At 60.2% G+C, this 27374-nt stretch overlaps 2 protein-coding genes across 5 annotated transcripts in view; one reads left to right on the top strand and one right to left on the bottom strand.

Moving 5' to 3' along the window:
• The window catches only part of ADAMTS7 (ADAM metallopeptidase with thrombospondin type 1 motif 7), a 68536-nt gene extending 46819 nt beyond the window's left edge, over positions 1 to 21717 (top strand). The window contains exons 9-24 of one of the 2 annotated variants that reach the window (XM_047796075.1): positions 5484 to 5628; positions 6178 to 6270; positions 6665 to 6810; positions 8106 to 8275; positions 8531 to 8664; positions 9631 to 9751; positions 11209 to 11453; positions 11741 to 11882; positions 13811 to 13937; positions 14330 to 14543; positions 14861 to 16198; positions 17162 to 17314; positions 17724 to 17897; positions 17978 to 18124; positions 18973 to 19135; positions 21326 to 21717. In XM_047796075.1, coding sequence (XP_047652031.1) covers positions 5484 to 5628; positions 6178 to 6270; positions 6665 to 6810; positions 8106 to 8275; positions 8531 to 8664; positions 9631 to 9751; positions 11209 to 11453; positions 11741 to 11882; positions 13811 to 13937; positions 14330 to 14543; positions 14861 to 16198; positions 17162 to 17314; positions 17724 to 17897; positions 17978 to 18124; positions 18973 to 19135; positions 21326 to 21483 — 3670 coding nt within the window. In that variant the 3' untranslated portion in view covers positions 21484 to 21717. Of the gene's footprint in view, positions 1 to 5483; positions 5629 to 6177; positions 6271 to 6664; positions 6811 to 8105; positions 8276 to 8530; positions 8665 to 9630; positions 9752 to 11208; positions 11454 to 11740; positions 11883 to 13810; positions 13938 to 14329; positions 14544 to 14860; positions 16199 to 17161; positions 17315 to 17723; positions 17898 to 17977; positions 18125 to 18972; positions 19327 to 21325 lie in introns of those variants that run through there. The other variant, XM_047796074.1, reaches the window with a different exon arrangement.
• The window catches only part of TBC1D2B (TBC1 domain family member 2B), a 94031-nt gene continuing 85330 nt past the window's right edge, over positions 18674 to 27374 (bottom strand). Inside the window, exons 13-14 of one of the 3 annotated variants that reach the window (XR_007137035.1) lie at positions 26465 to 26728; positions 18674 to 21218 (exon numbers count right to left, since the gene is read on the bottom strand). Coding sequence is in view for 1 of the 3 variants with exons in the window: in XM_047796076.1 (XP_047652032.1) it covers positions 26533 to 26728 (196 nt within the window). In the remaining 2 variants the exon portion in view is untranslated. Of the gene's footprint in view, positions 21219 to 23460; positions 26729 to 27374 lie in introns of those variants that run through there. The other 2 variants (XR_007137036.1, XM_047796076.1) reach the window with 2 other exon arrangements.

The raw sequence follows: 27374 nt of genomic DNA, 5'->3' as shown, positions 1-27374 counted from the left end.
CCTGGGAACTCCATGTGCCATGGAACAGCCAAAGGAAAAAAAAATCTCTTTCATGTTAAAGGTTTTCTTAAAACGCCTTGACTGTGTGGAAGGAGGCCCTGGGCTGCCACTTGGAAGGCCTGTGACCAGGCAGCACTTTTCAAGTCACTGCTGAGGGACTGGTTGGCACAAGGCTATTTCTTTGGGAGATCTTCAGATGTTGGTCTCTAGGGTCATTTTTCTGATTGACCTCTCCTTAGAGAGGCATTCTCTAGTCTTTTCCTGGGAAGGTATAAGTCTGGCTGTGGCGTTTAAGCACCCAGACAAGGAGCTTTGGAGGTTAGATCAACATTCCTTGCATAGGAGTTCCTGTGTAGCTTAGTGGTTGATGAATCTGACTAGGAACCATGAGGTTGCGGGTTCGATCCCTGGCCTTGCTCAGCGGGTTAAGGATCCGGCATTGCCGTGAGCTGTGGTATAGGTTGCAGACGTGGCTCGGGTCCCATGTTGCTGTGGCTCTGGCATAGGCCGGTGGCTACAGCTCTGATTTGATCCTTAGCCTGGGAACCTCCATATGCCGCGGGAGCGACCCAAGACATGGTAAAAAGACAAAAAACAAACAAAAACATTCCTTGCATAGACTTTGGCTTGTCCCCTTTTCTCTGTAGGTCCCTCTGCCTTGGGCCTTTTTACTTTGTCTGGTGTTTCTGGGCCAGCTCTGGACCCCTCTCTCCAGGGAGTGTGCCCTGTCCTCTGCCAGGCTGAGAGGTGGCCATCGCCTGGTCACACAGGGTTGAGGAGGGGATGTAGGGTCTGATGGGGCCTTGTAGACTTTCAGCCAGACTCTTGTCCTCAGTCCTCCTGGCACCCAGGCCTCCAGAGGTTCCTGGGACCCCCTAATTCCTGAGCCCTTCCAGCATCTCACTTTTGGCTAGTTTTTCCCTGCAGGACTGGCTGTCAGCATTTCAGTCAGCTGCTACTCGACCATCTGCTTTCTAGCTTGTAGAATTTTGCTGACATCTTTCATATGCCAACATCACGTCTCCCTTGCCCTTTGTCCTTATGGATTTATGCCTTGTTTATTCCTTTCCTGTCATCTTAATTGGGTTCTGGAAGGGAGTAGAAATTTATCTGTGTCTGCTTAATGGGCCATATTTTTCTAGAAGTCCAAGGTTTAAGCAGAGATGTGACCAGGTCTGTCATGCCTGTGAGAGCAAAGACTCTGGCCTCGGATAGACTTGGGATTACCAGGTGGAGAGTGGTACTAGAAGCAGAGAAGAGTCGAGGGCGTTCCCCACGTGGCGCAGTGGAAACAAATCTGATTAGGAACCGTGAGGTTGCGGGTTTGATCCCTGGCCTTGCTCAGTGGGTTGAGAATCCAGCATTGCTGTGAGCTGTAGTGTAGGTCACAGATATGGCTCAGATCTGGCATTGCTGTGGCTGTGGTGTAAGCCGACAGCTACATCTCTGATTGGACCCCTAGCCTAGGAACCTCCATGTGGCCCTAAAAAGACAAAAAGACCAAAAAAAAAAAAAAAAAAAACAAAGGGGGGAAGAGTTGAGTTTGATGGTTAAGACCCTGGGCTCTGGCCCAGGCTTCTACCTGTGTTGACAGACAGGTTACATTAGCCCTTGAGCCTCAGAGACCGGGGATAAGGATGGAACTACCTCCTGGGCTGCTCTGAGGCTTAAAGGAGCAGACACTTGCGGTGTGTAGGACGGTACTGCCACGTGGTTATTTAGCATTCATGCTTGGTGACTGTTACCACCACTATCCAGTGATAAGGGATAAGGAGCTGAACCAGGGAAGTAAGTGGCCCTGGGCAGGGAAAGCAGGGCTGAAAACAGTCCCAGGGGCCTGTCCCCTCCCCCACAGGGGGGGATGAGAATGAGAGAATGGCTGGGAAATCAGAAGAACAGCTGCCCCCCCTGCAGTACCCTCAGGCTTTTCCCAGCTGCCCCAACCCTGGGTGCCGCCCAGCACCCTGGCTTCAGGACAGACAGACAGACACAGATGCTTCTGTCTTCGTTCAGCTGCTGGAATGCATGAGGGACTTGGCTGCGGGCCTGGGGCAGGGGTGGGAGGAGAGGGCGAGAGCCTGAGCAAGCCAGGGCCTCCCAAGAGCCTTGGCAGCGAGAAGAGCTGGATGGAGGCAGGAAGATGGAGATAGAAGTGCGGCCGACGGAGGGGAGCTGGGGAGAGAGGAGAAGGTCATCTCCCCAAGGTGGCCGCTCCCTCAGCTCTCCATCCTGGAGGGTCAGGCAGGAGGGGATCCCAAGGCTCAGAACAGGTGCAGGGGGTGTGCTCAGATGGGGCACATGCTACCAGTCGATCCTCAAGCCCTTCTGCCCTCTGTCTCCCTGCTGGGGGTGGGACAGAAGACAGGCTGTGCCCACCTAGACAGGCTGGGGGCTGAGGCGAGCACGATCCATAGAAGGAGGTGCCCAGTGGGGTTAGGCATTGTTTCTGGGGTGTGGGGGAGTCTCAGAGGCATTCAGATCACCTCCCTATCCCCACTGGACCAGAGGCTCTTCGGCTCCCTGCAAATAGATGTTTATCGGGCCTCAGAGACCCAGATGTTAGCGACTCCACTTGGTCTCAAGCTCGTTCTCTTGCTGTGCCAACAAATGCTAAAGTGCCCTGTGGTCAGGAGGACAGTGGTAGAGGAGACAGTGTCCCTGTCCTCAAGACCTGCACCGTTCTGGGCGGGGGTGGGGGACAGGCATGCGCTCCAGGTGCTTAGCACTGTGGCAGACAGCCCTGTGGGGTTTGTAGGAATCTGGAGAAGGGGCATCAGCTTCTCCTGGGCTCAGGGACATTGTCTGTGAGGAGGAGGCTTGGAGCTGCCCTCTAAGGACGAAGGAGCATCCTGAGCAAGAAGGGTGCTCTCGGCATGGTGTGTGGTGTGGTCAAGGGCTGCCTGTGCGGGAGCATGGCGTGGGCTGGAGGAACGTTTCTGGAGCCTCCATGGTCACTAGCCAGTCCAAGAGGTCAACCTGAAGGACTTGAAGAGCCTTTCTGGGCTGAGAGCTGCTTAAGGGACTCTGCTGTCTCACAAGGGACCTCTTGTTTCAACGAGCTGCTATTTGGACCTGAGGCCAGGGAAGGAAGGCCCAGTTTGCTCATATGCCCTGGCAGCCAGGCTTTCTGCAGGGAGAGAGGCAGGCCTGGCTTCACCCCGTGCCTCCACCATCCAGCCCGGCCCTGGGAGGTGGTGAGGACAGGGGACACACAGGTCCTGGAGGTGATGAGCCGCTCTTAGCAGTCCTCGAAGTGGGACTGACACTTCCAACTGGAGCCACCCACTCTGTTCTGACCCCATTGGGGCAGCCCAGCTCCACTATAATTAGAGTGAGGAGGGGCCCTGAGGGGAAGGGCTGACGTGTGTCAGCAGCACGGGGATCCTGGCGGTGAGCCGATCAGAGGAAGGAAGGGCTGGCTGCTGGCCACCCGTGTGACTTCTCCCGAGTAGATGCTGCTATTTATACCTCTGTTGCTTGGGGTCACATAGGCTGTCTCAGCCTCTTGTAGATGAGGTCATGCAGGCCCAGAGAGGGTGAGGGATGGCCCAAGGCCACAGAGCAGCTATAGCTGGGCAGAGTAGAACTTGGATTTCTGACTCCCTGTATTCTAGACCTGAATATGGTCTAGAATATGGCCCTCTGAGGGCTCCTTAGGCGCCCCAACCTCACACACATATAGGATGGCCCTGATGGTGGTGGTGGTTCTGGCTGCCCAGCAGCAGATGCACAGGAGCTTGATACATGGCACATCAGCCCTGCGTCCTGGCCAGGAAACTGAAGAGCTGGATGTGGCCGGGTGGGACCTGTTGGACCCCAGTCGGAGGAGCTCCCTGGCTGGGTCTGAGTCAGAGGAGTGGACGAACCTCTCAGGCACATCCTGAGTTGCATCCTGGCAGATGAAAAGGAGGAACCCCAGGGCCCGGCTTGACCCTTCACCTGCCTCCTCCTTGCCTCTGCGGAAGCTCTGCCCCAGTGTGCAGGCCCAGGGAGACCCCAGGCTGAGGCCTGCAATCAGAAAATTCCTTTCTCCCTGCCAGGCCTCAGCTGCCATGATCTTAAACTTAAACTTGGGGCGCAGTGTTGAGGCAGGCTCGCAGTCGGATGGGAGGAGCCCTGCGCCAAGGGCAGCCCAACGAGCGGACACATGGGCACTGGCAGCCCAGCGTCCTACCCTGACCATCTCGGGACAAGTGTGTGTGTGAGGAGACAGGGGTGGTAGAGTTTTCTGCCTGGGGGTTGTGGAGCAGGGGGGGAGAGTGCCTGGCCTGCGGTCATCTGGAGCAGGGCACCTGGTCCCGTGCCTGCTCATTTGGCCCACGCCCATTTTAGAGGTGGTGGTCCAGCTAGCACAGGTGGTCCAGGTGATTCTGGGTGGGGAGGGGTCCCCAGGGTCCTCAGCAGGAGTCTAGTCACCTAGCCCCTGCAGCTCTAGGTGGAGCCTGGGCCCTGCCACCAGGCTGGGGACTTAGGAGACCCCACAGACCACCTATCTTGGCCTGGGGTCACAGCTCTCGGACTTCTGCCTCTGAAATCTAGCCCCCTGGGTCCCCGTGGCTGGCTGCCCTCCGCCTCTCCCCACGAGGATCTGCATGTTGGCCTGTGTCTTGACCCTCTGTTTTTGCCATCTCTTCCTTGGCCCCTAGTCCCTCTCTGTCTCTCTCTCCTGGCCAGACCCCAGCATCCATTACCTCTGCCCATCTTTCCCATGCCTCCCTCATCCCTCACCAGGACCCTCTGCTCATCCTGGCTTCCTGACCAGCACAAGCCACTCTCACTGGAAAACTAAGGGTTTCTGCCTCCCCCTACCCTGCTTAGCCTGGGACCCGATGTCTCGCAGGTGCTGCCTCCCTCCTGCTGCTGCCAGGGAATCCTGGTGGAAGGCCGGCAGGAGTAAGTAAGGGAGTGACAGTGGAAGGCAGGCTGGCATGCAGGGCTGCCCCTGGGCTCTCTCCCAGGTTGCCGGCAGGGCAGGGGCAGCCTTCAGGCTATGGTCCGGGGCGGCACCGTCAGAGGCCTGCCGTTGTATCAGCTGTGAGATGATGCTCTCCAGATCCCGGGCTGAGGGGCGGAGGCTGCAGGAACTCAGAGCAGGGTCATGTAAGGGCTTAGTGGTCCAGGAGGCTTCAGGGGGAAGGGCATGATCTTGCGGGAGAGGCTTCACTGGCGGAGGAGTGGGGAGGGTGTTGGGGGCGGAAGGAGCAGTTTATGGAGAGGCCTGGCTCTGGGGAGCCTGGGTGAGCTGTTTGGCAGCTGGAGTGCCCTGAAGGTGATGGAGCGGCTGGGAGGGCCTTTAGTGCTCGCTCGGGTCATAGACTAAGCCAGGTGAGCAGGGGGGCTGGAGTTTTCCCATAAGCTTAGGACTTTAAGCCCCTTCTTATGCCCCTTGGCCCCCCAGCCCAGCTGAGGCCTCTCTCAGGCTGCCTCCTTTGCCCCAGAGGACAGGCAGCCCCTCACTCTGTCCTTCTGTCCCATCTGTGCAGCCGTGGGTGGGGCCTCTGCCTGGACGACTCTCCCGCCAAGGATGTCATCGACTTCCCCTCAGTGCCGCCTGGCGTCCTGTATGATGTGGGCCACCAGTGTCGCCTCCAGTACGGGGCCTACTCTGCCTTCTGCGATGACATGGATGTGAGTGTGGGGCATGTATAGACATAAGGGGGGGGGGGCAGCCCCCAGCAGTGTGCAGAACCCCCCTGGTCTGGCCCCAGGACACAGAAAGTGGCCTGTGGGAGAGGCCGTAGACCCAGGTCTGCATCCTGGGGGGACCTTTTACCAACTGTGGGACTTTGGCGAAGGCCCTCACCTCCTGGAGCTGGATCATAGGAGGTAAAATAAAACCCCTCCTGCGGGTTCCTGGGGAAGGTCATCCGGAGTGATGGCTGCAGGCATGTCAGAGCCCGCAGCTTCTAACTGGGGTGTTTCCCTTCAAGTAGGCTAGGGCTGGGGAGGTGTGGCTGGGCTAGGGACTGTGCTGAGCCGCCACCTCGAGCCTTGGGCCCCAGCCCAGGGCCCCCCACATCACAGGGTCCCGGGAAGATAAGTGAAGATCTCTGGGGCTTCAGTCTACAGACCCCACCAGAAGGGATTCCCAGGGGATTGGCGGGGTAGCCAGGGGACAGGGCAGGGGGTGGTACCAGGGAGGAGGTGAGGGTGCAGCCCTTTCCATCCTCTTTGCAGAATGTCTGCCACACACTCTGGTGCTCTGTGGGGACCACCTGTCACTCCAAGCTGGATGCAGCCGTGGACGGTACCAGGTGTGGGGAGAGCAAGGTAGGGGTGCCCCCGTCCAGTGTGGAGGCAGTGAGAGGTGAGATTCCCGGCCGGGTCTGTGCTCCCAGCTTGGACTTGACTCACAGATTTGCTCGTGCTCTCAGCAGACCCCCAGCCCTCCCTGGCCCGCGTCCCCATCGGCAGAGTGGGAGCCTGGGGACAGAGCTTGCTGGGGCAGTTCTCCAAGGTGCCTTTGGTGTGGAGAGTCAGCATGCAGGCTGTATTTTATTCCTTGCTCAGCTCCACTGTGGGGCCTGGGTCTCGGGTGGCTGGAAGGGGGCCTCCCCACCCCCTTGGGCCTTCCCCTCTGGGCCTTTCTGGGCCTCCCCCGCATTGCTCTCCCTGGGGCGAGGCATTCGGGACGGGCTGGCTCTACCTCTGCTTGTCTCGGTAGTGGTGTCTGAACGGGGAGTGTGTTCCTGTGGGCTTCCGGCCTGAGGCTGTGCACGGCGGCTGGTCTGGCTGGAGCGCCTGGTCCATCTGCTCGCGGAGCTGCGGCGTGGGTGTGCAGAGTGCTGAGCGGCAGTGCACACAGCCTGCGTGAGTGTGCGCCTGGGCCCGCCGGGCCAGGGGGAATCCAACACCCTGAACAGTCAGCGATGGCAGGGACCCCGGCTCTGTCCCAGCCTCCCATTCTCATAAGTGTCCCCATAGAGGCCAAGCCTGGGTTGTCTGAAGCCACCTTGAGTCACTTTTAGGGGCGCCTTTGAGGCTGGTTCAATCACCACGGCTGAGCCCCTGGTGGAGAGGGGAACACCAAGCCTAGAGACCAGAGGGATTCATCAGAAGCCACGTAACAAAGCAACAGCTGGAGGGAGGGAGGCAGGCAGGGAAGACAGTGGCTAAGAGCTTAGACCCTGAGCCTCAGATGGATCAGAGTCCATCCCCTTTCCTCTCCTTGGGTAGGACCCTCTCTTCCCCTTCTTGGGCCTCAGTTTCCAGGCCCGAGAAAGTCTATGATGAAAGTGTATGATGGGGCCACAGCAGTGCCCATCCAGTAGAGGGGTTGAGGACAGATGCAGTGCATGCGGGTAAAGCCTGGCACGCTGCAGCTGGTCTTTAGTAAGCGCTCAGTAAATACAGCGAATCGTGGCATCTGAGATACACATGGGTCCAAGGTGCAGTTTGGGGACAGCTGGGAGAATTGTGTGACCTGGGGCAAGTGACCTCATTTCTCTGGGCCTCAGTTTCTCCATGTAGGTGGGGTGGTGTGAGGATTCAGAGACAGCAGAGCCCTCTTCCCTAGGCCGCCCCTGTCGGCGGCGGTGCCCCTCCTGCCTCTGGACCTCCAGGTCTGAGCTGGGTTAGGGTTGAGGTTCAGGCTCTGTGCTGGGAACAGCCCTCTTGACTGGGCTGGGGGTGCCACCACCAGGAACATGCCTGCTGACATGGGGCCGTCAGGACACTGGGTCTCATGGGCTGGACACTTGGAGTAGCCAGTGCTGGTCACACCTGCAGCTTGGCCCCCCCTGTCACCAACCCTCTGTAGAGGCAACCCCAATCCCATTTTATAGATGAGAAGACTGAGGCATAGGTGAGAAAACCGAGGCCCAGAGGGGTCCAGAGACTTGGCCAAGGTCACATAGTAGGTTGAGGGCAGAGCTCAGGCTTCCTGCTGCCACCTTCCCTGAGATCCTTTCAAGCAGGGAGACTGTATCTGGGCCTGAGAGTGGGCGGTGTGCCGGGAGCAGAGGGGGCGGCGGGAGCCTCTGGGTCTGGGATGCAGGAGTGGCTGCTCCTGCTGAGGGCTCCTTCGGGGTCCAGGTGTGCAATCAGTGCTCACTGTCATGGTGCACTCACCCCCCATCCCCCCCGAACCCCGACTCTCCCCACAGGCCCAAATACAAGGGCAAATACTGCGTGGGTGAGCGGAAGCGCTTCCGCCTCTGCAACCTGCAGGCCTGCCCCGCCGGTCGCCCCTCCTTCCGCCAAGTCCAGTGCAGCCACTTTGATGCTATGCTCTACAAGGGCCAGCTGCACACCTGGGTGCCCGTGGTCAATGATGGTGAGTCCTGCCATCCGTGGGGACACTGAGCCCTGGAGGGGCAGAGATGGAGAGGCTAGGATGGCCCAGGGATATAGGCACTCTGCAGGGGCTACTGCTCTCTCCAAGGTCCCGTCCCCAAGGAGCCTCCACATCTGTGTGCTGCTCGGGAGCCTCCAGGCTGCCACTGATGCGTGTTGTGGAGGGGGGCTTCCCGGGGGCCTCCGTGCTTCTGCCCTGGCTGTCCCCTCATGGCTCCTCTGCTTGGGCCCCCAGTGAATCCCTGTGAGCTGCACTGCCGGCCCTCGAACGAGTACTTTGCCGAGAAGCTGCGGGACGCCGTGATCGACGGCACCCCCTGCTACCAGGGCCAGGCCAGCCGTGACCTCTGCATCAATGGCATCTGCAAGGTGTGCCAGGCTAGGAGGAGGGTCTGCAGCACTGCCCGCCCAACCCCCTGCTGGGCCACCTCTGGCTCTTTCCTGGTCCCCTCTGGCCACCCTCCCAGGCTGTACCATTGGGCTCCCCTGCTCTGCTAGTGAAGCCCTTTCATGATCTCCTGTCGCCTCTTAGCAGAGCCCCCACCACTCCTCCTGGGACTGGAGCCCCACGCACCGTCGAGCCTCACCCCCACCCCTCAGCTTCTGCCTCTGCACTTCGGCCCTCCTGCCTCCCCCCTGCTGGCTGCCCATGGCTTCTGAATGCTGGCCTGCACCAGGCCAGCCCCAGCCCGGACACCAGAGCTCAGGCGGTGGCTCGACCTCCTGTTGGTTGGATGACCTCAGGCAACAGTTTCCTCTGTGATAGGAAGGGACTGTCCATGTATCACCGGGTTAAATGCAGTCATTTAACAGGGCGTTGCAGGGCCATGCAGGGCCATGCAGGGCTCAGGGCCTGGCAGAGAGAGCGGCAGTGTTTGCTAACAATACTTAGACTTATTTCCAGCAGCAGCAGCGGCCTGTTCCCCTGCCTGTGTCCTCAGTGTGGTCTTCCCCTTGCTCCTAGGTAGGGAAGCCCCTGGGGGCAGAGGCCTGGGCTCAGAGCAGGACCAGCAGGGAACCCCCAGGCCTTTGATGTTGACTCCTGTTTGGGGGAAGCTCTTGTCTACACTGGTCCGGAGCCTGGGTGGCCTTTCATGAAGCTTTTCCGGTCTCACAGCAGGTGGGGCAGGTGGTTCTCCCTGTTTCATGTTTGAGGCAGCTGAGGCTCAGAGAAGTAGGAGGCTTTTCCTGGGGTCAGAGGGCACAGCTGTGTGGGGCCCCCACCCCCTGTCTTGAGCTCCCTCCTCCCCACCCCGGCGGGTCCCTGAGACTGGGCCAGAGAGCACTGGCAGCCCGCGGCCCGGTACCAGCCGCCTCCCTCCCCGTGTGTTGCAGAATGTGGGCTGCGACTTCGAGATCGACTCGGGAGCCGTTGAGGACCGCTGCGGCGTGTGCCACGGCAACGGCTCCACCTGCCACACCGTGAGCGGGACCTTCGAGGAGGCTGAGGGCCTGGGTATGGGGTGGGACTGCTGGTGGGGGCAGGGTGCTCTTGACCTAGTGGCACTTCCTCGTCTCCCTTGAACCCTTGCCCGCAGCCCTCAAAGTCCCCACAGTCCCCACCGTCCCCACCCAGGCTAGTGATGGATGGGAAGCAGGAAGCCGCCTTGTTGTGTCCAGGATCCTGCCAGGGGTCAGAGCACCCAGGGCCAGGTGCAGGGACCTGCCCTCACGGAATCCTCCTGCCCAGGGAGCCCAGGCTGGCCATCAGGGTAATGCGTGGCCTTATGAAGCATCCGAGGTCCCCCAGCCCCACTCCCAGCCTGTTTCACCTACTTTGGGAAGTGCCAGCTCTCCCTCTGTGAGGGAGACATGGAGGTGAAGAGCTCCGTCTGAACTTTTAGAGTGACAGGGGCAGTGGAGGGAGGCCTGGGGGGCTGCGAGAGCCCTGAGGAAGAAGGTCCTGGTCTGCAGCAGTCAGGGAAGACTTCCTGTAGGAGGTGGAATCAGCTGAACTATAAAAGACTCATGTGAAAGGGGAAGAGGCATTAGCCATGGAAAAAGAGCTTGTGCCCCACAAAGCATGGAGGCAGGAAGGATCACGCGCCATCTGGGGGCCTGTGTGTAAGGGCGGGGCTGTTGTGGGGCTTTGGCTAGTAGGCCAAGAAGCTTTGATTGCATCCCAGAGATGCAGTGCAGCATGGAAGGTGACCCTCAGACCTCAGAGTCTGATTGATAGCCCAGAAGAACCCTCTTGCACGTCGCTTAACCTCTCTGTGCCTCAGTGTCCTCATCTGTGAAATGGGGATGACAGTAGTACCTGTCTCATGGGGTTGTGATGTGTGTAAAATCCTCAGGATAATGCCAGGCCTGTGATAGGTATTACTTAGTGAAAGAACAAAAACAGGTTCTGTGGGCATGAGGAGGATGCCCCGGGAATGGCCTGGTCAGGTGGGGTTTTAGAAAGGGCGTGCTGAACCCAGGTATAGGGGGCGGCCCCACCTTGGGACGGGGGGACCAGCTAAGGGCTCCTGGAGAGGGTGGGGGGGGTGTGGATCATGGGGGCAGGACTTGAACCCTTTTGAGGCTTTGGAGATATAGGATGTAGGGCACATCTGAGCATGTGTCTTTGGGGAAACTGACTATTTCTTTTTTCTGCTTTTTAGGACCACACCCACGGCATGTGGGGGTTCCCAGGCTTGGGGTCCAATTGGAGCTGTAGCCACAGTGATGTGGGGTCCAAGCCGTGTCTGTGATCTACACCACAGCTTACGGCAACGCCAGATCCTGAACCCACTGAGCGAGGCCAGGGATCGAACCCACAACCTCATGGTTCCTAGTTAGATTCGTTTCTGCTGTGCCATGATGGGAACTCCAGGAAATTCAGACTCTTAAGTTAACGCAGGGGCAGGTGGGAAGAGAGATCGGGTGAGGGCAGCTGACCCTCTTACCTCCACACGGCCCCGCCAACAGGGTATGTGGACGTGGGGCTGATACCGGCCGGGGCTCGCGAGATCCGCATTGAGGAGGTGGCCGAGGCTGCCAACTTCCTGGCCCTGCGTGGCGAGGACCCGGATAAGTACTTCCTCAACGGCGGGTGGACCATCCAGTGGAACGGGGACTACCAGGTGGCAGGCACCACCTTCACGTACGCACGCACTGGCAACTGGGAGAACCTCACATCCCCTGGTCCCACCGACGAGCCTGTCTGGATCCAGGTGACTGCCTCCTGGGGCCCAGGTCGGGGGGAGCACACGTGGGGTCCGTGGGATCCAGCCCCTGGCAAGAGCAAGCGAACCTTGGGGCAGTCATGGGGCCTGGTCCTTGGCCCAGCCTTGTTGCTGGGGGCTCCGCCTCTGCCTCGGTTTCCCTGTCTCTCAAATGGCCCTGTGATGTAGCCCCAAGTTGCAGAGGCGGCTGGGGTTGGCTCTTTTAGGATGGGCGGCAGGTCTGGGCTGGGGGAGAGGGTGTCTCGTGCTCATGGGCCCCCTGCTGCCTGCCCCAGCTCCTGTTCCAGGAGAGCAACCCCGGGGTGCGCTACGAGTACACCATCCACAGGGAGGCGGACGGCCATGGCCACATCCAGCCGCCTGAATTCTCCTGGCACTATGGGCCCTGGACTAAGTGCACAGTCACCTGTGGCACAGGTGAGGCGAGGGGTGGGCAAGGCCTTTGTCTCGGGCAGCAATGCTTGGCTTCAGCTTCTGGCTCATTGGTTATTTGTTGGGCTGCCTGAGCTGGGAACCTGCTTCCAGACCTCCGTTCCCCCAGCTATCAAATGGGCCAGCAATAGGCCATCTCATCTCATGAGTTCCCTGGGAGAGTAACCGAGGTGTGAGGCAGGCACAGCAGATGGCCTCCCTCTTCTCATTGCTCGGCTCTGCAGGTCCTGTGCCTGTGGGTCTGCTCCATACCTGATCCGTTGGTGCTGCAAAGCCTTAACCTGCAACCCGGTCAGGGTGGGCTCCTTCCCCTCCTCCAGCTCCTGCCTCAGATGGGCTTCCCCGAGAGCCCCTTCCTCCTTGGTGCCCCCACCCTTCCTGGGAGGTCCAAAGCCTGACAGTCCCTGGGCTGCTGCCCCAGGAGGAGTGTCCCCAGAGCAGGGGAGGGGAGGGAAAGGGGGAGAGAGGGAGGGAGCCGGCATGAGACATGGGTCTTCCCACCTCCCTCTGAGCCTCTGAGCCCCGTGGCCTGTGCGCCTTGTTCGCTTACTCCTTTTTAACTTTTTATAAGAAGTATAACAATGTGACTTAACTCTCACGCTCCCCTCCATGTGGCTCCGTCAGTCTCCTGCCCCTCAGTGTCGAGGGGTCTCAGTATCAGGCGTCTGGGACAGAGGCATTAGAACATTCCTTAAAGTGCTATTATGATGACAAAATGACCACCGAACCACTAAACCAAGGTCGAAATCTTCAAAAGCTGCTAAAAGCGTCCTACCCCATAGAAGTATTGAATTTACAAGTGTGAACACAAGTACATTTGATGAGCCAGACACTGGGGAATTGTCTTTCACAAATTGGTGGCTTCCCACGTGGACAGATTAGGCGCGTGTCGAGTGGCAGGGTCCTGATGAGTGGTGGCTGAAGCAGATAAGGGTTTATCTGTCTTCACGGACAGAAGCCCCAGGGTGCACAGTCCAAGCTGGCTGGAGGGCCCCAGACTCCCTCTCTCAGCCCCGCCGCCCCTCGTGTAGCATGAGGTGGCATCATCAGTCCAGGCAGGAAGCCAAAGGGGTAAGGGGCCGACTCTGGGGAGGGACTTGTATGTTTTTCTCCTGGCACGACTGTGTCCCACACCCCCTGGCTGCAAGGGAAATCTGAACAGACCCAGAATTCCACCAGGGAGGGAGGAGAGGTGTGGATGGGACACTGGAGGCTCAGGGCAGGGGCTAGTCCCTCCTCTAGGCTTGTGGGGGGGAGGCAGGGTGAAGGCAGAACCTGCTAGAGTTGGTTCCACCACTGGGCCTCAGCTGGCTGTGTGTGTGGGGACGAGCACAGCCGTGCAAAGGCCCAGCAGCAGGCAGAGGCAGAGGGTGTGAGCAGTGACAAAGCTAGTGTGGTGCAGGGAGCAGGGGCCTGTGGGGCCCGGAGAGGAGGCCTCACCGGGCACTCTGAGCGGTTTCTTCTCCACACTTGCTGGGTGCCTCACCTGCGGGAGGCTGGCGCTGGGCTGTGGTCAGATGTGGCACTGGTGGTGCTCTTACCGGGCACCAGGCACAGGCTGAGCCTGCACCTCCGTGACCACATGATCTCTTCACACATGGGCTTCAAGCAGGTCTCGTCACTCCCACTTAGAGATGAAAACATGGAGGTTCCGAGAGGTGGAGTGAGCTGCCCAAGGCCTCCCAGCTAGGAAGGTGCTAGAACCTCCACACTCCACTGTCTTCCCAGGGGCAGGATGATGGCGGGAGGACTCAGTGTGGGGAGGGCCTGCCTTCCTCATGTCAGAGGCAGTGAGGTCCTGTTCTGGAAGGGTTCTGAGCAGAGTGGGTATAGCTGTGGCTTTGGGTGCAGTGGGGCTCAGGCAGGGGGCACCCTGGGTGCCGGGCCCAGGTTGAGCCCCTGTGGCCTCCCAGGCATGCAGCGGCAGAGCGTGCACTGCACAGAGCGGCAGGCAGGGCCCGTGGACGAGAGGCACTGTGACCCCCTGGACCGGCCCGACGACCGGCAGAGGAAGTGCAGCGAGGAGCCTTGCCCCGCCCGGTGAGCCCCCCCCCCGCCTGTGCCCACCAGGCTCCTGACGCCCAGGTCCCTCATGGGGGTCCCTGGGAGGAGCAGAGGGAGCTGGGCTCTTGGCCTCTCTTCCCAACCAGCACCTGGGCTCCCCTCTGCAGCCAGCATCAGCTAGGGGCATCCCTGGTCACTGGTGTTTGGGTCCCTGGATAGGGATGCTGGCCACTGGTCTTGCTCCCCTGCCCCAGGGTTGAAGGTGGCAGGAGCAAAGGGGGCTGTGCCCTGTCACTGGGCTTTGGGGGCCAGGGCGCTGACCTGGGCTTGGAGCCCTGGGGAATCATCCGTTGGGCTTGGACCTGACCTTGCCTGAATCCCAAGGGCCTACCTAGTCCATGCTGATGCCGCCTGTGTGCCCCCTGCAGGTGGTGGGCAGGCGAGTGGCAGCTGTGCTCCCGCTCCTGCGGGCCTGGGGGGTTCTCCCGGCGGGCTGTGCTCTGCATCCGCAGTGTGGGGCTGGATGAGCAGAGCGCCCTGGAGCCTCCCGCCTGCGAACACCTACCCCGGCCCCCTGCTGAAACCCCTTGCAACCGTGATGTGCCCTGTCCGGCCACTTGGGCCGTAGGGAACTGGTCTCAGGTGAGCATCAGGATGGGGTCCCCAGGTCTGCCTCTCGGTCTTGGGCTACAGGGAAGCTGAGGCAGCCTCTGGAGAGCTCTTGCTGCCAGGTACTCTCGTGGGAGGGAGGCTGGCACATTTCAGGCTCAGCCCTGTCCCCAAAGGGGCTAGGATGCCCTGGCAGGTCACAGGCCACAGGCCACAAGTCACGGCCTTGAGCTGGTTAGGGCCAGAGAGGGCTGGCAAGGCCCTGTGCAGTGACATTCAGCAGTGGGCAGGGCTTCTTGCCAGGCCCCAGCTTCTCCTGGCCTGAGTCCCTCACCTGGCGTTCCCTTTAGTGTTCAGTGACGTGTGGGCCAGGCACTCAGCACCGAAGCATCCTCTGCACCAATGACACCGGTGTCCCCTGCGATGAGGCCCAGCGGCCAGCAAGCGAGGCTGCCTGCCTTCTGCCACCCTGCCTGCAGGCCGTGGACACGCCGGGCCCTGAGGGCTCAGGCAGTGGCTCCTCCAGCCACGAGCTCTTCAATGAGGTTGACTTCATCCCTCGGCGCCCGGCCCCACGCCCTCTGCCCCCCTCACCCCCCGAGCCAGCTGGCATGGGCAATGCCATCGGGGAGGAGGACCCCAAGATGGGCCTGCCTGGGCCTGTGTTTGTGGATGACTTCTACTATGACTACAATTTCATTAACTTCCATGAGGACTTGTCCTACGGAATCTTCGAGGAGCCTGACACGGACCTGACAGGGGATTGGATGCCCCCACCCCTGAGCAGTCCTCCTGAGCCCCCCAAGCGCACCCCCGTGCCTGCCACAGAGCCTCCTGGGGCTGAGAAGGAGGGGGCTGTCCCCGGGCCCCGCTGGGCTGGTCACTCCCCTCCCCCGCCCTCAGAGCAGACCCCTGGGAACCCCCAGCTCAATTTCTTGTCTGAGGAGGATGCCCCCATTGGAGCCCCGGACCCTGGCCTCCCCAGCTTGCTTTGGCCCCCAACTCCAGTCAGCCTGGAGACGCCCGTGCCCCCTGGCAGCCAGACCAGCTTCCCCGGAGGGGAGTACAGCCAGGGCCAGCCACCCCTGCCCCCACCCCGGGGGGAGAGGACCAATGAGGTTTCCGAGGATGATGATGAAGCCACAGGCCACAAAGCACCGTACCTGCCCCAGAAGCCCAGCCCCACGTCGCCCTCTTTGCCCTCCATCAGCACCACCCACTCTTCAGGTCCCAACATGGTAGAGCTGTGGACAGGCAAGGTTGTGGCCTGGGACCCAGCCCTGGACAGTGGCCTGGGGCCCCAACCTCCTCCCACAGCCGCTCTGCCAGACACATGGGGCACGGACAGCCCCCTGGAGCCAGGGAGTCCCACCCTTTCAACCCAGAGAATGGCTCTACAAGATCTGCAGACAGGGGCAGTGCCAGGAATTTTCCTTCGGACGGCCTTAACTGGCCTAGGAAACACACCTTGGGTGACTGCCCTTAGCCCAGGACCCGTGGGCCAGCCTGAGTCCCCCAACTCTGATGAGTCCCCAGGCCCTGTGCTCCTGTCCATACCAGCTCAGGACAGTCTGGCCAACAGCAGCAGAGCCCCTGCCCCGCTGGTCCCCAGCCCGACTGAGGCGGAGGCCCCTGTGTACCTGCCAGCCGCCAGGAATGCCAGCTGGGAAGTAGGAAACTGGAGCGAGGCAAGTGGTGTGGGGGCAGGGTGCGGGGGCGGGGGGGTGAGCAGGACCCCGGAGGTGAGCAGAGCCTTGTCTGTCTGCCTCCCAGGGAACTGACTGCCTGTGGTGGCCACAGGCTCTGTAAAGTGGGAGGAATGTTGCCCGGCTTGGTCATCCTGCCCTCTGTGTGCTCCTGGGGCCAGTCTGCCCATCAAGCCTCAGTTTCCCTTCTGAGCAGCAGGGCAGGCAGGGGCATGAGGCCCTGGATGCCCCAGAGCTCAATCCTGAGCAGCACAGGGGGCGGCTGGGAGGGCAGGGCAGGCATGGCAGGCACAAATGAGGGGCAGCCAGGAGGAATGTTGCTCTTGTGCTATGGCTTGCATGCTCCCAGGAGCAGGGAGCTCACCCCAGACAGCTATGTTGATAGGGAAGCCTCCCACAGCCTCCAGGCCCGGTCCTGCTTGATGGTCCCACCAGGGTATGCCAGGGCTCTGCCTGGCTCCTCCAGGTTCAGCTCCATCCTTGCCACCTGGCTGTCCCCTCAGTGGCTCCACTTGCTCCATCAGGGGCTGTGAGGGCCTGAACCGCATGGAAAAGAGCCAGCCTGTGTCCCGCAGCCCCTCTCCCACTCAGACAGCCCCAGATTGTCACCGTAGGGGAAGTGAGCTGCCTCTGTTCAGATCCCTGGTTTTGGTGTTGGAGGGACAGGCTGAGGCCCACTGAGGAAGCACACTTCCTTCTCAGTGATTCTGGGAAGCAGTGGGACATCAGGGCCACTGCACATGTGTGTCCTGTGAGCAGGGACTGTTAGTTGCTAGGGGATTTGACTTTCTATCTTCATGGTTCCCTTGGGAGGTGGATGGAGGAGTCCACTCTACAGATGAGGAAACTAAGGCACTAGGTCCACTTGATGGGCAGCCCCCTGTCGGAGGAGCCGGAGGGAGCAGTGATCTGTCTCCTCATGGCCTCTGCGTCCTCTGCCCCCAGTGCTCCACCACGTGTGGCCTGGGTGCCGTCTGGAGGCCCGTGCGCTGTAGCTCCGGCCGGGAGGAGGACTGCATCCCCGCTGGCCGGCCCCAGCCTGCCCGCCGCTGCCACCTGCGGCCCTGTGCTGCCTGGCATACAGGCAACTGGAGCAAGGTGCGTGGGCACGGAGAAGGTGGGCGGCCTCAGGCTGCAGGGTGGAGCCCTGGGGCCCATGGCCTGTGCTTGGGATCAGCCACAGCCACCAGTGAGGACTGGGGAGGGCTCTGTGCCGTGTACCTTCGTACTTGAATTTCTAGTCTCTTTCCAGTCATTGCACCTTCGTGCGGCTTGGCCCACCCCAAGCCTTCTCCGTTGTCTTTGGGGTTTCACTTTCTCCTTGTTCCTCTCCTCCATCTGTCCCCTCCTTGGGCAGCCCCTGGCCAGGCCGCCTGCCGCCCAAGGCTGACCAGCTCTGACCTCTCACTGGGATTCTTAAGGGACTTGCCCTGGAGGGGGTTGGGGGCCCAGTGCCCGCCTAGCCACAGCCCTCACAGGGTCCACACGTGTGACCCTTGGCCTTCAGTGCTCCCGCAGCTGTGGCGGGGGTTCTTCCACGCGGGACGTGCAGTGCGTGGACACGCGGGACTTCCGGCCACTGCGGCCCTTCCACTGCCAGCTGGGGCCTGCCAAGCCGCCTGCCCGCCGGCCCTGTGGGGCCCAGCCCTGCCTCAGCTGGTACACCTCTTCCTGGAGGGAGGTGAGGCTGGGGCTCTGGGATGGGGGTGGGGGTGTCCTCAGACCCGGGCAGCGCCCACACCCCTTTCCCTGCCCTCCCAGTGTTCTGAGGCCTGCGGCGGGGGCGAGCAGCAGCGTTTGGTCACCTGCCCAGAGCCGGGCCTCTGCGAGGAAGCGCTAAGACCCAACAGCACACGACCCTGCAACACCCACCCCTGCACACAGTGGGTGGTGGGGCCCTGGGGCCAGGTGAGCAGGCAGGGTAGGAGGGGGGCACCTTTGTTCACCTGAGGAGTTGAGTGTGCACTGTGCACCTGGCTCTCTGTGATCAGTGGGGTGACCAGTGGTGGCCCGATGAGGTCCCCACCCTGCTATGGCTGACGGCTGCCAGGGAGACAGACTGAAAACAAGAGATGTGTGCCATGGTGTCGGGGAAGGTCTTCGGAGGAGGGGACTTTAGAGCGAGACCAAGGGGTCAGTGATGTGAGGGAGGGGTGTGCAGGGTCCTGGGGCAGGAGTGACAGGTGCTCAGGGGACTAAACAAAGGCCAGGCTGGCCGAGGGGGGATGAGTGTGGCCAGCGAGGCCTTGGGTGGGCAGGACCTCCTCCTGCCAGGCCTGTTTGGAGCTCACAGGTTTAGAAATCTCAGTCCTTGTCCCACTGGCTGCTGAGGGACCCCAGGAAGGTCGCTTTGGCAGGCCGCTTTGGCAGGCCTTGGTCTTCTCATCTGTAAAACGGGGCTTTGAGGATTAAATCAAGTCATGTAACAAGGGACTTAGCACATGGCCTGGCACAATGTTGGGCACAGGTTAAATTTATCTTTAGGAGATTTTAAACAACATCAGACCCCAATTGGTAAGACAAGGGCCTGACTCAGGATGGTGGGCCTTGTGTCCACTGCCCCACAGCCCCTCCCAGACCTCTCAGGCATGTCCCCTCTTGTGGGGGGCTGGCAGCTTCCCCCTGTCCTTGGGCCCTCCTCCAGGTCAGGACTGACCTTCTAAGGAGCCCAGCCTCCTAGCGAAGGCAGTGGCTGCCTGGATGCCCCCCTGCAGGGCAGGCCAAGGGGAGGCTCACCCCTGCCCCGCTCCCTGCAGTGCTCAGCCCCCTGCGGTGGCGGCGTCCAGCGGCGCCTGGTCAAGTGCGTTAACACCCAGAGTGGGCTGCCCGAGGAAGACAGTGACCAGTGCGGCCACGAGGCCTGGCCCGAGAGCTCCCGACCTTGTGGCATCCAGGACTGCGAGCTCACAGAGCTGCCACGTGAGTGCCCCGACGGCTCTTGGTGGGGAGATGGGGGTCCTCAGGCCATTGGGCACCAGCTGAGAGGGAGCCTCGGAGCAACTGGGGCTGTGCTGGGGTGGGGGCCCAGGGGAGTCGTCCCCCCGTGGGCAGCTTTGTTGAGCGCAGGGGAGGCATGGAGGTTGCAGCCTCAGCCCCTAGTCTGTGTGTGACGCCAGGCAAGCTCTTTTCCCTTCTGGTCTCAGTTACGCGCCTGTCCCCAGAATAAGGCCGGGATGTCCCTGAGACAGGGCCGCAGGCCGGGGTGAGCCCAGCCCAGGCTCTGGCCTGTCCGCTTCCTGGCCAGGGGAGGGCTGCCCGGAATGAGCAGAGGAGCCGCAGGAAAGGGCCTCCCTCCTGGGGTCCTGCGAGCTCCCAGCAGCGGGTGGCTTCCTGGCCAGCTGGGTCCTCCTGGAGGAAGAGCCTCTGCCAGAGGGGGCTCTGGACACACACACATTTCCTTCCTGCAGCACAGCACCCCCGCCAGCCCCATCCAGCGGTGCTGAGCACAGAAACTGTAGTCCCGGAGTCACTCCTGGCCGCCCCACATCCCTGTCCAGGCTGCCACTCTTAAGAGTGTAAAGGCGCAGACAACCCCTGTCCTCCTAAGTCAGGTCTTAAGGGGAAGGGCCTGGGACGTGCTCAGGGAAGGCTGGCTGCTTCCTTTCCCTCGTGGTCACCGCATCGCCCCTCATGAGGTTAGGAAGAGTGCCTCCAGCTACCTCTGCAAGTCAGGAGAACCCAGCAGCTTCTGTGCTTATCACGTCTGACCCCTGCCCCTAGGACAAGGTCCCCCCAGGACAAGGTCCCCCCAGACTGGCTCCTTGGCAGTCCTTGGACAGGCCCAGCCTAGCTACTGCTGTGCTTTGTTGCCCATGCCACTGGCCAGCGTGGTCTTCCTGCCCAGGTCTCCTTACCTCGAGGCCCAGCAGAAATCCCACCCACCCTGAGCACCCTGCCCTCAGCATCCATCCACTGAGTGCCTCAGCGCCTCCCACGCACAGCCTCAGGCTGGCTGCTGGTGCCCAGGTGAGGAGTCAGGGGTGGAGACCAGCCAAGGAAGTGACTGCATGTTGAGACCCTGGAGTCCCCAGGATGTTTTGATGCTCTGTGGGGCTGTGTGGCAGGACGTTTGGAAAGCCTGTTAACTCCAGGGTGTGTAGTCACCGCACTGAGGCAGCGGACACAGCTTGGCCACATCTGTTGGCCTGTGGAGGTGGGGCTCTGGAGCGGTTAAGAAACTGGCCTGAGGTCACACAGCAGGAACAGGTCTGCAGCTGCGTACGTTAGAGCTGCTCCCCAGAGCCACAGTGGAGGAGCCAGCCTGCTGCCTCGTGCCCTCTGCTGGGACCCAGGAATGTCCCAGGGCTGCCAGTTGCCTTCCTGCTTCTCTTCCCCTGGGGTGTCAGCTGGAGTGAGCAGGGCCAGGCGGCAGCTGGGGGCTGTCAGAGGCGGCGGGCGCAAGGCCAGGAGGCTGGAAGCAAGCCGTGTCCCAAAATAGCTTTGATAAGCACAGGGCAGGAGAGCCTGCCAAGCCTCAGCCCCGGACAGGCACAGCCGGCCTGCAGCCTTCCTCTGGCCACCCTCAGGAGGCCTGGGTTCCGCTGATGGGCTCTATGGTCCAGGTCACACCTGCTCTCTCTGGGCCTCAGTGCTTGGCCTGGCTGATGAGACCTGGTATGTGACCCACAACTGAAGCTGAGTATCACCCATGTGGCTGCCGGGGGTCAGGGAGGCCTGACAGGTGCCTTTGGGCAGAGGGAGGTGGCAGGGCTGGAGGGCAGAGGCCGCTGTAGGCTGGCCCGAGGCACCTGGGACCTTAGTTGACATGTCAGGTTGCTGGGATCTGCAGGGACAGAGAGGGGTGGCAGGCCCCTTGACTTCTCATGAGCACTTTCCTCTGGAAACCTGAGCCCAGCAGTGCCAGTGTTCCAGCCCTGAAGGTGGGGGCCAAGGCCAAGTGGGACAGACTAACAGCTGGAGATCTGCAACTCAGGTCCAGGGGAGCCCCTCTGGAAACAGCAGGCCGATGCTCCAGTGGTGGCTGCAGGTCTTCTTAAGGCTGCTGAAGGGCAAGGAGAGGGCCTTAGTCAAATCTCAGGGAAGCCGTGCCACTGGGGTACAGGCAGAAACGGGGCTGTTCTGGTGTCTTGACCCTCCCTCTGCCTCCAGGCTGTGAGCGCGATCGCCTGTCGTTTGGTTTCTGCGAGACTCTGCGCCTGCTGGGCCGCTGCCAGCTGCCCACCGTCCGCTCCCAGTGCTGTCGCTCCTGCCCCCCGCCTGGCCATGGCGCCCCCTCCCGTGGCCATCAGCGGGTCGCCCGCCGCTGACCCACGGCCCAGCCCAGCCAGGATTCCCAGATCGACAGACACACGGACCTCAGTGCCCAGCACGGGCCGCGGCGGAGCCCCTGTCCCTCGCGCCCTCATGGTGCTAACCCGCCCCTGCCAGCAGCAGGCTGGGGACCCCTCCCCTCAGAAAAGGTATTTTTTTATTCTAACAGTTTGTGTAACAATTTATTATTATATTATTATTATACATAAACGAGCATCTACTGTTTTGAAGTGCAGCTTGGCTTCCTCTTGGGCGGGGGTATTTGAGGTCAGAAACTCCAGCTCTGCCGCAGCAGAGACACTGTCTTTTCATCTCCACCAGGGGGAGAGGGCGGCTGAGAAGCCCGCAGGACAGGGCCCTGGGGGCAGGAAGGCCCGAAGGGAAGGCCGAGTCCTTGTGAGCTGAAGGCGGCTTCCCAAACGAGGTGTGCTCAGGGCCTCGGTGGGTTGGATGAGGGGTGGTGGGAAGCTTTTCTAGGCACTGGGAGCAGTTTTCAGAGGCCTGGGGGGATGATCCCTACTCGCCATCCTTCCACACCCCTTAACTTCATGCGCCCCACCCGGGGCCTTGGCGAGGAGGCTGGGGAAGGCCTGCCACTGGCTCCAGAAAGTGGCCTGTGCAGGCTCCCTGGCCCTTATCTCTGGCCCTGTGCCTTGGACTTGACCGTTTTACCACGTCCTCCCAAGTTCTACCCCTGGACAGGGTTTGCCCCCTTCTCCAGATGGGGAAACACCACTCATGTTCTGTTCTCGGGTGTCGGCCACTCGCAGAGCGTGATGGGAACTGGTGGTCCTGGAGCTGAGCGTGGGGGACATGAGGGCACTTGCCCTGGGCCCCATGGCTCCTCGTGGCTTGCTGTGTGTTCTGAGAGTGGGGTGGGGGTTGGGGGGACCCTGAAAATCACTCCTTGGGGACAGAGACCAAGAAATAGTATCAGAGGCTGAAGCAGTTGACAAGTGTCTCCCAGGACAGGACTGGAGTTAGAACGGTGCTGTCTCTGATCCCACATCATACCCTATTTAGTCGTGAGCACATTCTACGGGGCTGGAGTGAGTACCCTACTTTGAGATGAGAAGCCCAAGGCTCTGAGAGGGAGGGGTCTGGCCATGCGCCCGGACCGTAGGCCTTGAGTGCCCACCTCCCGCTGTGACTAGGTGGGAAGGTGGCCCTGAGCAGCCCCAGGGTAAGTCTGCACAGAGAGTCCCAGCAGCACTGCACTGTCTGAGGGTGGAGGGGTGTCAGGCTTGCTTCCTGTCTGTGTCTGCAGCAGCCGGCTGGCCCAAGGAGGCCCTGGGGACCCATGCTCTGAGAAATGGCTTCCCAGAGCTTTCCAAGGTCACAAGCGCAACCCCTTACAAGGGACAGGAGCAGGGCCCCTGACCCACACAGCCAGCAGGGGCTAGCACTGGGCTCCCAGTTCCAGCTATGCCATTGCTGTTGCGCTGTGACCTCGGGCATCCACAGCCTCCCCATCTCCTCGCCTGCTCTGTCTGGGAGTCCTCACTGGCTCCCCCCACTGTCGTCACACTGCGGAAAGACACTGGGTCTTAATCATTCTCATGTGTTTTTCCGACAATAGGGGGTGAGGGGAGTGGTGTCCCCGGTGGCAGCTGGGCCTGAGCTGTCAGCCCAGGCAGGAGGCAAACAACCCATGACTCAGGCAGAGCTCGTCACAGCTGGTGGGAGGGGGGTGCCCGCCTCCCTGTGGCTGCTTCAGCTCCTGGCTCCCCGCCCACCCAGAGCCCCCAGCCCTCACCTGCAGCCTGGACATGGTCTCAGGGCCTGCCAGGGCTACCACTGCTGACAAAGGCACACTGTGTCCCCCCCCTCCACCCAGAGCAGCCAAGAACAGGGACGCAGAGACACCCAGCTGGAAGGTGGAGAGCGCCCCCCCCAAAAAGCCTGCTCCACCTCTGAGCCCTGGGGGCTGAGTCTCATCACAAGTTCTAGCTGCACTTCAAACGAGAACATTATACAAATTAGTAGTTTATTTTGCCTTTTAGTATGACAATTCCAAAATTTAACCTGAAGGTAAGCACAGAAGCTGCTGTGACAAAAAGGAAAGGGTCACTTGGCAATGCCCCGAGGCCTCCAGTGCCGCACCCAGCCTCCTGCCTGCGAGGACAGCCCCAGGCAGACCCAGCTGCCCAGCACGCAAGCAGGAAGGCAGCACTGTGCAAAGCGAGGAGGGATTTGTGCAATAATACAAACATTTAGTTAAACCCGGACTGGCTATTTGCCTGGAATACTTCCTATATCGATATAATGTAGTTGAAACCAGGATTGTTCCCAGCAATCAACAGTCTTGGCTGCTGCCGGACCGCTGTCAGCATGACTGCAAGTAGCCCACGGCTACCTGGGGTACGAAGTGGGCCCGCAAACACAAAAGGGGACGTCAGTGACGGTCCAGCTAGAGGCCAGAGACTGCACAGAGGTGAAGCGCATTCCAGAGGCTCAGGTTTACATAAATACATATGAGGGAGTCGTGCACACAGAAGAATTTGTTATATAAAATAGATGTACATAATCTAGAAAACTTTGATAAAAATAGCCTATAAAAAAATAAACTGTAGTGAAAATATACAAAAGTAAAAAGTATTAACAAATGTTCAACCCATAAAAAACAAAAACCCACCAAGAGGAAAGCTGGAGGTGCCCACCTGGTGTGATAAGGGCGGCTCCCCTTGGCCGTGAAGTGTGCATCTGGGAAGTAGGCTGTGGGCTGCAAGGCCCACCTTGCAGGGGCTCCGGCTGAGGCAGCCCCTGTCAGAGGGCCCCCGACGGGCGCACGAAGGGTACCGAGCAGCTCCTTCCTCAGCGGCACAAGGGGAGGGGGACCAAGCCCTACAGTTCTGGAGGAAGGAGTGGGCTCCATCCTATTCCCCCCACTGGAGTAGGGCCAAGCATTCCCGCCCCCTGGACACCCAGTGCTTCATTCCAGAGGAGACCCTCCAGGAAAGTGTTACTGGTCCCTTTCCTCCCCCGTCTCTCCACTCACCCTTGCCAGCTGCCTGGTCACTGATAGTAACCACCTGGGTAACACCCCACCACCACTCAGGGAATGGCCACACACTGGGCTCTAGCCATACACGGCAGGCTCCTGGGCCCAATTCAGGTGCGTTTAAGGTGGTTCTGTTCCTATAGGCAGTGGTTTAGCCCCCAGGACATGGCAGTCCCAGGGGGAAAATCAACTTAGGAACTCAAGTCTCAAGGAAGATGGAGCTGATCCGTGGGACCCCAGCTCCACTCTTCCTGCACCTCCTGGGCTACTGTCCCCTAGGCTGACGGCAGCTGTGGGAGGTGGGCTGCAGCCCAGTGGTCCTGCGGGGGTCTGCGCATAGAAGTGAGGCTGCAACATTTGCCTTGGAGCGACCCAACTCCCAAGGCAGCTTCCTCCTGACAACCTCAGACAGCTACTCCCAGAGACCAAAACAATGAGAAAACACATTTCTGATATTCGAAAAGAGACTAAAGCTTTTGGCTACATATAGAGGCCAACTCCCTCTATACAGTGAAAAACCCAATTAACCAGCTTAACCAAACAGAAAAGCTAAGCTTAATCCTTACTATGCTAACTGCTAGAAGACCGACACTTAAGAACCATGCTCTGAAAAAGGCACTTCTTCAAATTACACTGTTTCAATAGTCTACGCATGTTTAATATCAGCTAAGGATTATTTCCAAGTTTTTCCAGGTAGTGTAAAAACAAACAAAAAAAAACCCATTTAAAATCATTTCTTTCCTATTCTTTCCTATTGAGTAATACTGTCCAGGAATCGTGCTCTCACACATCAGGCTGGTCCACAGACTGATTAAGCAAGAACAACCTCCACTGCACAAAGCCCCTGCCAGGCCTTCAGAAAGGTGGTGCTCAAAGTCCCAGCACTACCTGGGCGGCCTGACTTGCTGGGGATAACAGGAGCCCCACAGGGGAGGGCTGCCTTGCCTCAGGGAGGGGAGGACAGCTGCTGAGAACAGGATGCTTCTGTGTGGTGGTGGGAAGGGGACACGTCTGGGAGGGCTCTGCAAAACTCTGACCCCAAGCAAAGTCTTCCCAGCCGCAGGTCCTGGCAGTGGCCTCCCTGCCACCCTGGCCTGGCGGAGACACTGAGCATGGGCTCTTCCCGAGGAAGCCATGGGGTCCGGCAGTCCAGCAGCGTTCACACTGCCACTGTACCACTGCCCTGCAAAGCACCCCCAGAGAAGCTTCCTCCCTCAGCCAAGCCTGGCATGGGTCGGGGTGGGGGGGTAGGGGGCTGCTTTGTAGGCTCATGACCCACAGGTTCCTTGGAATCCCATCCACATGTGAAGAAGGAGCCAAGAGTCAACACTCAGATGGAAAGGGGAGCTCTGCACAGAGCCTCGTGGCCTGTGTGTGCGGAGTGAGTTGCGGGTGGGGGGTGTCTGAAGTCTGAGCATGAGAGGGGAAACGCTACGCCAGAAACAGGGGCATGGCTGGCCGTGTGGAGCCGCCAGCAGAAAGAAGGCCTGTGGACAGAATTTCCACAGGCTGCTTCGGCACACGGGATGTGCTTGCTTTCCTAAGGTTTTTTCCCACTAACCTTTATGCCACCGGAAGCAGTCAGACTCCGGCTCAGGAGTGTCTGAAGTGCAGTCGGCATCCTCCCTGGCAGCCATTCAAAAAACACCCACAGCCGCCCACCAGGTACAGGACACCACGGGGGAGATGGCCCAGGTAAGGTTTTCTAAGCAAGACACAGCAACACAGCTGACAGATGCTGTAAACAGACTCTTGGAAGCAGCTGACTGTAAGCTGGTGATGACCCACCAGGCAGAAAGCAGGGCAAGGCGAGCGCCAGAGGCCGCGGCGTGGGGATGGCTGTAGACAGACAAGCCCCCACCCCGAGTGGGAATGAGAAAGTGCAGTGTGGCTCTGACATCTGCCCAGCAGACGTCCAGAGACCACGGATGTGACATTCGGGCTTTGAAACGAGCAGACATGTCCCCGCTATTCACCTTTTTGGCACACTTTGGTTGTGAAGGCAAGAAGAGCAGCGTCGGGGTGGGTGGGGGTTGGGTGGTGCTCAGGTGTCCTCTTCCTCGTCGCTGACCAGCTCGCCCTTGTCAGGGCTGGTGTCCCGTTCACGCAGGAAGTCCTCCCGGATGGCCTCCAGCTCTGTCAGCTCCAGCCGGACCTTCTCCAAGTGGTAGGCCCGCCGGTTCCGGATCTGGCGCAGGGGGAATGGGTTCAGGTCCCCAAAGGAGATGCTGATCAGCTTCCTGGCAAGACACAGACCGAGCACGTCAGGGAGGCTCAGGCAGTGCTCACCCACAGCCCTCATTTCAGCCCAGAGGCCCGAGGGCACGGGGAATCCGGCTCGGAGGGCTGTGCTCTCGCGGGGGCAGGCTCACATGGTGGCCAGAATCCAGACACCAGCTCCACCAGGCACTTCCTGTGTGACACAGAACAGTTGAAGTGCCCCCTTTACAGCCTCCAATTCCATATCTGTACATCGCATAATTAATGGGTTCCTTGGGTTGCCACCCGTGGGCACTAGGACGGTGTCTGGCACTTGCTCAGTGACGGTGGGGGCCACATGCCTCTGACTCTTTGGAACCAGCAGGAGGCCTCGCGCAGGGTGTGCTCGGGAAGACTGTTGCCAAACTGATGGCTGGGGAGTGAACGGGTGCACGATGCCTGGGCAAGCCTGGGGGTAACTGGCAGATCAGTCAGTGGCATGGCAAGATGCAGTCTATGGGAAAACGGGTGGTTTATGGGTTTTGTACTTTCCCCAGATCAAGGCACCCAGCTACAATAAACATTTAAAAATCATGGTAATTTGCCCCTAACCACTGGCCAATGGTTTAATAAAAACAGGGCTAAAACGTGCCCTGAGGCCTGGCAATGGCTTCCAGCTGTCTCGGG

The sequence above is a fragment of the Phacochoerus africanus genome, chromosome 9 (genome assembly GCF_016906955.1).
Source record: "Phacochoerus africanus isolate WHEZ1 chromosome 9, ROS_Pafr_v1, whole genome shotgun sequence".
NCBI lineage: Eukaryota > Metazoa > Chordata > Mammalia > Artiodactyla > Suidae > Phacochoerus > Phacochoerus africanus.
The sequence above is the reverse complement of the archived record's forward strand: the minus strand, read 5'-3'. Positions and strand labels throughout refer to the sequence as shown.